The 10034-nt window shown below is 49.0% G+C and overlaps 1 protein-coding gene across 1 annotated transcript in view; it reads left to right on the forward strand.

The window, feature by feature from the left end:
• Nucleotides 1-10034, forward strand: part of NOC2L (nucleolar complex associated 2 homolog (S. cerevisiae)) — a 55117-nt gene that overhangs the window by 39327 nt on the left and 5756 nt on the right. Inside the window, exon 16 of the mRNA XM_009325268.1 lies at nucleotides 3907-4042. Within this exon, the coding sequence (XP_009323543.1) occupies nucleotides 3907-4042 (136 nt within the window). The remainder of the gene's footprint in view (nucleotides 1-3906; nucleotides 4043-10034) is intronic.

The raw sequence follows: 10034 nt of genomic DNA on the forward strand, positions 1-10034 counted from the left end.
GATGCCCAGCCAGTCCCCGAGCAGCGGCCCCCCCGGCCAGCTTCCCCCAGTTTATGTACTGAGCGCGACGTCCCATGGTATGGAATGTCCCTTTGGCCAGTTGGGGTCAGCTGTCCTGGCTGTGCCCCCTCCCAGCTCCTTGTGCACCTCCAGCCTTCTCAATCGGTAGAGCACGGGAAGCTGAAAAGTCCTTGGCTAGTGTAAGCACTACCTAGCAACAGCTGAAACATCGGTGTGTTATCAACATTGTTCTCATCCTAAATCCAAAACACAGCACTGTACCAGCTACTAGGAAGGAAATTAACTCTATCCCTGCCGAAACCAGGACAAGCTGACACTTTCCTGGTACTGAAGCAGCTATCACAAGGGGAGAGCAGATCAGGCCTCAGTGTAGACAAGCCCCTGTCTCATGTTAAAGGGAGGAGGGGAGCTGGAGCTCCTTGGGATGGCCAGGACCAGCTGAGGTGGAGCGCTCCCTTTGAAGGGGATTGCTTTCCTATAGCAAGGCTCAAGAGGGTGACTTCTGAGACTAGGGGAAGTCTGAAGGGCAGTGGCAGGGACTTGTTTTCTCTTGGAGAAAGTGGGCTGAACAGATAAACTGTAGAAAGAGACAGACTTTGGTGTCAGCTTTCCAAAAGGCCTGTGGCTGCCTGACATCTTTGCTTGGTGAATGGGGCTGTTGTCTCTCTCGGTGGGGACTGCTAGCTTAATGATGCAGCATTGTGAGCCCCAGCAGGAGAGTGAACACCATGAGGCCCATTAGGGCTGGGGAAAATCCATGTCCCATTAGCAGCCATTGGGGAGAAAAAATAATAACAGAAAAAACCAGCCTGGCTCTCAGCTGCTATGAGCTGCAGCTTGCCTTATATAACAACGCTGACCCCGTCTGCCCATTCCATTTGCTTTTCCCAATGGTTTTTAATGGGATGTAGACTAATCGGCTTCGTGAGACTCAGTAGATCGTAACCCTCTAGCTGGGCATTAAAAGACTGGCCCCCAAATTACCTAATTACTGCTGCTGTGTGATGAACACAGGCTGTGTCTGTGAGCTGTGGCTCAGAACAAGTCTCATTCCTTGGCTTTGTGATCACTCCGCAGCTAGTAGGGTTTTCTGGTGCCTTTATTTTGAGGTGCCCATCTTGAAGGCACTCCTGTGGAGTCTCAGAAAGTTGGAGGTAGCACAACTCAGTGTGATTCAACACCAGGTCCTTTTTAATATGCTCAGGCTGAGTTCAACCAGTACTGATGTCACCCAAAACTGTTGGCTGCCTTTGGAAATGGGGACTTTTCCTAGGCAGTATGAAAATACAAAGAAGTCCCAACTAACAGCTCCCTGCTGTACATGCCCTGCACAGGATGCTGGAGAAATTTTTCACAATGTTGAGATAAGTCTCCCTCTTTTTGCTCCCTTGAATTGGAGAAGTTTGGAGAATTGGAGAAGACTGTTCCACGTCATGCACGTGAGACATTTTACTCATACACAGTTCCATTTCTACTTTAAACCTACTAAGTAATGTGTTCCATGGAAACATCCCATGCTCAGGATGTGTGAGGAGGGAGAATGAGACCTTGGATGATTTTTGCATTTCATTTACTGCTGCTAAGCAGTAACAGTGACTGGGGTCATGGAGAACAGAACTAGCTAACAGGGGCTTGGGCAGTTGATGCAGCAGTTGTTTGTTGTCCAAACTGGGTTTCTGCTTCTTTTTGTGACACTTTCAAGCTCAACTATTTCCTGGTTAGGCAGTGCTGGACTCCTATTTAACTGCTGCTGTTGCTGAAGAGTGATATCTACCAATGCTGCCAGACAGGGACTCTGCAGGTAGCATGGCTCTTGGCACAGAAGAGGGCCCAAAGGTGCTGCCTGTGACTGGGAGACTTCCAGAGTCGGCTCAGCCGTACTGATGACAATGCCACAGGGTACAGTTCCCAGCACCTGTTGGAGTGACCCTCTCTGGGACGTGAGAGGCCTTGACCCAAATGGAGCTACTGAGGGAGGACATGGTGGTCCAGGTCTTGGGCTGCAGGAAACACTGGTGCTTCTCCCCGAGGCTGGGATGATGGCAGCATGACCTGGCTGAGGCACTTGCAGAGGCAAGGAATGTACAAACTGAAAGGGATCAGATACGGGGACTGTGTCTGTGATCACAGCATAATGCTGAGTTAGAAGCATAGCTGCTGATATATTTTAGCTTCTGAGACCTTTGTGTTTTATTTCTGGAGCCTCTCATTGAATCAGTATTTCTGGAGCATCTCCCTCTGCCCTCCCACCCTCCATAAAGTTATATGCCAGAACAGATGAGAGGAGTGAAGCTCGAGCCTCTCTTGTCCACCAGAACTGGTAGGGGCTAAGGAAAATGTTTTCACCATAGCAGCTCCCCTGCCCCACGATGGAGCTTGCTGGAGCGTAACCACCCAAGGGAAGAGGATGGTTACAGTATGTCATCAGGTCAACTGAGGGCAGCTGTTTGGCAGTGACTCTGGATTGCTGCTCTTGCTGTGTTTTGCTTCCCAAGTCTGTTCTCTGGCACGCAACGACTGCTGTTTGGACAGCCAGTCATGTGCGGCTTTCTTCACGCATGTTCCCAGCAGGTCTCTGCAGGGACAGTGGAAGGAGAGGCATCTCACAGTGGAAAAGAGTAGGTGGGAAGGTGATTTAAAATTAGGAGCCTGCAAATGGTGGTTGGTGATTTGCTCCCCTCTCCCCTTCTGTGGCCAGCTTCTGACTTTCCATCCTGGTGCTGCAGGTTATTGCTTGTAAGTGCTCAGCTCCCAGAATCAATATTGCCCAGCTGGGGACCATAACCATGAAACAGGCTGGGAGAAATTGCTGGAATTGGCTGCAGGAGCAAATGCATGTCTCCGTGTCTCTCATTGTCTCTTCCCCCCCATGCCTGTACTCTCAGTCTTTTTCTCTCTCTGCTGAGAGGTGCCTTTCTATATAGACTGTGCTTTGCTGCTCTTCCCACTGGGGGAAGCTCACGGGTGGGTTGAAGTAGATGTGGTCAGAGAGGAGTGTGTTGAGGGGTGGTCTGACGGGTGGGAGAGAGCAAATGAGTTATTACTCGCAGGGCGAATGTTTTCAAGCAAGCTAATGTGTGCTAATGCATGAGTGCTTCCCAGGAGGTGTGCAGCCAGGCACGGGCAGCGGGCAGCTGATGTTCAGAGAGCACTTGGGATTTAATTTGCATTCTGATTATCTTTACCCTGCTGGCCTGAGCCCTTGCAAGTAAATCCTCCCCCTAATCCCCCTCCGGAGAGGTGTAAAGAGCAGTGAGGTGGTGTCAATTGCAAGTACTTAATGGCATTGATATTGGCTGTCTGCAGCAGCAAGGCTCTTGGCCCATTGATCTCCTTAAGGGCTAGCAACCAGGGAAGCCATGGTGTAGACAGACCTTAAGCATCTTCAGCACCTTGCCATTTAACTGTGCTGAAATCTGCAGCCAAAAAAACAGTGCCTTTGCTATAGCTGTCACAGCTTTTGGCATTGGTGGAAAACTGCTACTTCAGAGATGACCGGCACAGTCTGGCTTGGTTGTGCTTGGCTGCCCCAGCTCCCAGGGCCTGCATGGCTTTCAGTCCAGAGATCTAGGACAGACAGCTTGTCATGGATGCCTTGCATTTTTATGCATGCTAACGTACCAGCAGTAGATGGCCCATTAGCAAAAGTAGTTTATTAGGTAAAGATCAATAGAGCAGTGGTGCTTTGCATGTACCATTCACCTTTGTAACTGACTCACAAATCTATCTGTTGCTCCCCTAGTTGGCAGCAGGCAGACCCAACTGTTCTTGGCAGTGTGGCTTACACATACTGGGCAAAGCCAAGTTCCTGTGTTTAAGCTCAGTATTTTATGTTTAAAAGTAAAAATTAAGGTTGTTCTTACTGTTGGTTTTGGTTTTTTCCAGCTTGAAGACTTGAACTTCCCAGAAATTAAGCGTAAGAAGCAAGATGAAAGCAAGGAGGAAGATAAGAAGGAATTCAAGGACCTCTTTGAGCTGGACAGTGACTCTGATGAGGAGAATGTTGGATTCCCTATAAAAGGTATGGGGCTGGGCATACCTTCTCCTTGTTCAGAATTCTGTATGATGTGGGTCAATACGGCCCTGCTCTAAGCGGGATGCATGCTGGCCGTGTTCGGTTCAAAAGATACACTGTTAGGGAGAGAAGAGCACAGGATGGTGATGCCTTTTGGAGGCTTTTTAAAGTGACAGACAGAAGGTAGTTGGGAGGCTTTTATCCTTCTCTCCCTCTCCTACTTTGTCACTCCAGCTCATTTTAAGGCTTTAGTCCTGCATTAACCATCTTCTGTACACGACCCGTACTCTCTCCTCCCCTTAGCACCTTCCTTTTGTCACAGACACTGACCTCAACATGATAGCCCAAGAACCAGAGGATGTTTGGCTGAACACAGACCCTGCTTTCAAAGGCTTCAAAGTAGCAGCCATGGTTCATATTGTAATTCCCGTCGAGTGAGTTCTCCTTCTTGTGCTTATAACCTGTGCAGGTTCTGGGCTGAAGTCTCACCTTGGAGAACAGAAAAGTGTTTGCTGTCTTTTTGCACCGTGGGTGGAGGTGCAGAAATCCATGTTTTGTTTCCGCACCTATAAAAGAGGAATAAGAATGTTGTTCTACCTGACAGCATGCTGGGTCTTTGCTGTATACGTCATTGCAAACAGTAGCTATCACGGGGGCTGGCTACCAAAGCAAGGATCTTTGATGGAAGAATGGTTATCCTCTCTTTGCATGCACTTCTGATTTATTTATTTTATAGTGACTCATGTTGCAAGTAGTCTTGACAAGCCAAGAAAGTCTAGAGCCTCTAGAGGAAATGGAGTGATGTCACTCTCTGGCTGCGACCACGAGGGGGCCACAGTAAATTGTGGAACCAGCCTGAGAAGTTCGCCACATAGTTTGAGGAAAAACTTAGATATTCTTTTTGTGATTTGGAATGTTTGGGATATCACAGGTTTTCTACATGCATTGACATTCATATAGTAGGGCGACTTGTAGGAATACGGAGTTTTCTTGTTTGGAGATTTAATCTACGGATAAAGTCCTAGTCTGTTGTGCACGTTGTAAGGCCTGAGGATAAATCTTGAGACTTACCACAGAACCAATAAGCGTTGTCTCCCTCACAGGCATGGGTGACACAGGAGGAAGAAAAGGTTGGAAAACTCTCGTTTGATAGCTTGAGGTTGAAGTCAGTGGATTTTCGTAGGTGACCCAACAAAGAATGGGAGGAGAGCAAAAGTGAGCATATGACCCACCAAGGTAGTGAGAGATCAGTGTGACATCAAGATGATTTGCTGAGATATATCCTTGAGATTTGGGGTTGTCCTGCCTGCCATATGAGTTCAATGCCTTAGAAGAATCCCAGTGGCTTCTAAAAAGGCAGTGATAACTGCAGTTCAGAAGACAGGTTGCTGGGAGCCAGGGAAACCCAGGGTCTCTTCCTGTGCCTCCCAGGAACTGACTTTATGTACGCTTGGGAGGTTTCTTGGACTGATGGACTTCTGGATGTACATTGGGATCCTAATGAGGCATGTCTGTGATGAATGTTACTGATGATACAATACAAGGTCTGTGGCAGCTGTCTGGCTGGCATCTAATGTACGCAGCTTCTACCTTGTTTCTGGTGCGTGCCTGCTCACTGTAGAAATCTGCTGAATGTAAAGGTTTGCAGTCTCTTGTCAGGCAGGGCTTTTACCCCCCTGCCTGGGCATGTGCTTGTGACATCTGTCCATGAGGGTTTTTGGCAGCTTTAAGGGGCTGACATATATTGTGAAGAGAATGCAAATGAGGACTGAGGTCCACCAAAGGGCTCTCCCTGCTCTGTTTGTATGAGTCCCACAGCTGCGGTATCTAGTCTGCGGTATCTAGTCGCTGAGCATGCATCAGCACTGCAGAGTCAGTAATGGGTCTTGCCTTCCAACATTCCTGGGTCAGCTGCCTCTCCATAGCCTTTGTTCTCAGTAGGGTGTTTTCTGGAGGGAGGGAACAGGCCCTGGAGGCAGCTTCCATCTCAAGGAGCAACTGTGCTCAGCCCCACCATGGATCCTGAGGCGCTGGGTGGAGACAGTGGAGCACTGGGTCTGTACTGTAGCATAGGGTGAAGTCCCCTCCAGGCAATGGTGTGACTCCGCAGTGGGAAAGGGACAGGGAACAGGGATGCTGGGAAAAGCGCCTGTGTCTTGGGAGATGCATACAATGAGCTCTTGTTCTTACTCTGTGTGGGGGGTGAGATGTTCCCAGTCGTGCTCTGCATTCAGTAACTGTCAGGGCTGGCTGCAGATGGAAGTCAGAGAGGCCAGTGCTTCAATTTGCTGCAGTTCCCTGTTTTTGTGGCCATTGTTCTACTGGGTGGCCAGATGCAAGGGAATTTGGGAGGCCATGCAGCTGCTGTGGCCTGTGTATTCACTTCTTTACCTGTGAAGCTTGAAGGCATAACAGTCTCCTCTCTTCAAACAAGGCAAAAAGAGAGTCTTGGACAATGGAAGAACTTTGGTTCATCTTGAATCAGCCTCAAACTACTTCCAGGAGAGACATGTTGAGCAGCCGATGGCAGAAAGCTAGGCAGGAAGATAAGACTGCCCTGGATGGGCCTTCTGGGAGAGGAAAACAAGAAATATAGCTGAGAATGCCCAGTGATCCTGACCTGCTTGAAAAGTGACAGGGAGAGACCTGATCCAAGACAGGTTGGTGCTGTGAAAGTAACCATGACACTGATGTGTTGTGGGGATCTGGGAAGCTCATCAGAGCAGATCAACCCTTCTGACACAACACTACTTCCAGACATGGGGCAGGAAGACATATGGGGTGGTGGGCTATGCCCTCCCTGCTCTGGGAATGGAAGCAGGGGCATGGTTTGGGAATGCCAAGGGTGATGTGGGAAAAGAACAGGAGGCTAACTGGAAAGGTCAACCATACCTAGAGACGTCCATGCTCTCCTCATTAGCAAGGCTTAGCAGTGGCACCCAAAACTCTGTCCAGAGTTCTTACTGGAAAGAGCCAGTTCTAGAGTCCTGGGAATATGTAGGTCTCTGCAAAGAGGGGGGAGGGAGGGACTGCTGGAAAGGAAGGAATACCCTGCCAGAAAAGTCCTAGCTAGATAGTTGCAGCAGTCTGTTGCTGTAACTCATCCTCTTGGGCAACCCCACAGGTTAAATCTGTGAGGATGGTTGCCCTGATCTGGAAAACTCTCTTCCCCTGATGATTACTACATAAAAGTCTGGATTTCAGAACCTGCTGCTGGTGCAGCATCATTGTGGCTTTCTGGTGGGATGTTGAGTATGGAGGCATAGTGAAAATGGCTCCCATCTCTCACCAACCACAGCATTTGGCTTGGCAGAATCTTTCCTGTGTTGACAGGATGTTCTTCTTCTGATTAGTAGTTTTGGCCTGTCAGGTCCCAGACCAAATTCACAAGAGTGGAAAATTGCCTGCTAAAACCAGGAAATCATCAGTTTTCTGCTCTTTAGCTGCTGTTCAAAGCCCCCCTCACCTTTTCTTTTGATTTAAATTAAGTATTGTATCCGTGAAATGTTGATTTCAGTTTACACTGTCCTTAATCTCTCTGGAAGAGGGTAGGCCTGGAGAGCAGCTAGAGTTCTTGGGTTAAGCATTGCTAGCCAAAACATCTTGCTTATTAACTAACTTCTACCTCAAAGACCTTTGTATTTCTCAGAGCAGAGCAGGCTTCTGAAAGAGGTCTTTCCAATCCCAGGCAGGGAGTGAATGGCACGTTTTTCCCAAACAGAGGGGGTTGGGGAGTTCCCTATTCTCACAGTTTGCCATTACTCATTCCTGGGGGGCCCAAGGGTAGATGATGAAAACTGCCCCTGCACGTGGGAGGGGAGTAATGTGCAGATCCTGTTGTCCTCCAGCAGCACTGGTGCAGTTGTGCATTACCTTCCCTTCTGTTCTGAGCGTCCCCCTCTTGTCCACCCCCACCTCCACCATTTTCAGCTGTGCTGCAGCAGAGAAAGGAAATTTGCTGCATCCATCCAGCCCCAGGCACTGATGCAGGAAATGGCTGCCAGCAGTTTGGTGTTTGCAGCTCGCACAGCCCTTGGCCCCAGTCTGTGCTGCTCCCAGATGGGAACCACCCGCCCCTGCTCTCCTCCCACTGGGGAGCAGGAGCGACAGCATCATCTGGCAGAGGCACCTCCTCCAGAATCCTTCTGGAACATCATCCCTCGAGCAGGCAAGGAGGGGCCACTGGGGACTGGCCTGGAGTTGAATAGGAAGCATCCTAGATTTCCTGGAAAGTACGAGAAAGCACAGCACGGGCTGGGGAGCAGATTCAGATGGGGTAGGTACCTCTGGGGAGAATCAGCATGAGCATAACATTGTGGCAGTGGATTCTCGCAGGGCAGGTGCTCTTGGAGGTATCCTTGGAGTGATTCAGAGGTGAAAGTCAGCTCCAGCCAGGTGTTACAGCCTTGAATCTTTCTGCCCTCCAGCTCCAAGGTTGCACTATAATTGCATGGGTTGAGGAGAGGGATAACAGGCAGGTGCATAAAGATGCAGGTGCAAGCTAAACACCTCCAGTGATCTTGCAGTATATGGAGATACCAGGGAAGAGGAAAAAGTATGTTCAGGGCAGGGGTGGTTACAAGGGTGGTCAGCAGCTTAGAGGTGTTCGGAACTGAGGATTGCGGAGAGACCGTTTTGTTTAATATGCACTGATGAATCTGTTGTTTCCCTGATTGTGCCTGATCCTCGTTGTTAATGTGGCTTCCACAGCATCCTCTGGTAACATGGTAAGACATGCTACAACTTTAATGTCAACATTATTTGAAAAAAGCATTTATTTTTTTTTCTTTAAGCCTACTGCCCACTGAACTCGCTGATCAGCCTCCTGTGCTAGCTATAGCGGTCAGCCTGCTTTAATGGACCATGTAGGATCCAGGCATAAACCTATCTCTTAGGCCTGTCTTCTTCTGAATCCTAATCCCAGTTTTGCATTAGGCCAGAGATGAAAGGGTAATAGCAGGCCATCCGCTCGCCTTGGCCCAGGCCTTCTTCCTAGTCCTTCAGGTCCTGCAGGACCCAGCAGTAGCTAAGCTCCCTGATCCTTCCTTACCTTAACCTTAGCAGCCTCACAGGAGCCAAAACCGTGATAAGCCATTTATCTTTGACAGCAGCAGCCTTTTCCCTAGCTCTGTAAACTTTGCAGGTCTTCAGTCTCTTCTTTCCTGAGTCCCAACCCTGACTTCAGCCTTTGTTGTAGGCCACAGGTCCCTGGTAGAAAAAGCCTCCCACCCATCTGAATCTTCATTCTCACTTCTCAGGCCTTGCCGAATCCAACAATGAATGGATGAATGAATGAATGAATCTCTTCTGAATCCTAGCGAGACTAGCAATAACAAACGTTTCTGCATCTGGTGTCACGTTTATAGAAGTCTCATTGGGTTTCTTTGTGGTTTGAGCCCCCTGCTCTGCCAGTACTGGCACTTCTGTTTATTTTTGGGGTTCCTGAAAGAACGGAGAGGGTGGTGGACAGTTCTTTGGAATTTGGTCAGTAAGTTCATCAGCACAAATCCATATCCGCTCCTTTCAGAACCTGGAAGTTAGGAGCGCTGGTTAGCTCCCTGTCAGTGCATCTTGCGTTGCACTGGGAGACCTCGACCGAGATCAAGTTTGGTGGGGGGTGCTGCTGCATGGCCTGCTGGGGAGGAGTAGTCCCTGCTCAGTGAGTCAATATGAAAAATTCAGGCATAATAATTGAGGCAGGAGAGGGAGGGATATCTCAACACGGTTGGAGTGGGGTTTGAGACAGGACTTCGAGTTCACGTGACCAGGATCCTTCTAACCAGGGTTAGTGGTCCTTCTAACACGGTGACGCTGCCTGTTGGCTGTCTGTTTCTGGTTGCGTTGTTTTGGTCTACACCTGGCTGTGGTGCAGCCACTCCAGGGAATAAGTTGCAAGCAGCGTATTGATGCATGCAGCAGATACGGCTGCACAGGAAAAGGAAGGGGAGTGATGAATTTGCAATTGTTTTTTAATCTTGTGGATCTTAGGAGAGATTCC

The sequence above is a fragment of the Pygoscelis adeliae genome, unplaced genomic scaffold, assembly GCF_000699105.1.
Source record: "Pygoscelis adeliae isolate BGI_AS28 unplaced genomic scaffold, ASM69910v1 Scaffold36, whole genome shotgun sequence".
NCBI lineage: Eukaryota > Metazoa > Chordata > Aves > Sphenisciformes > Spheniscidae > Pygoscelis > Pygoscelis adeliae.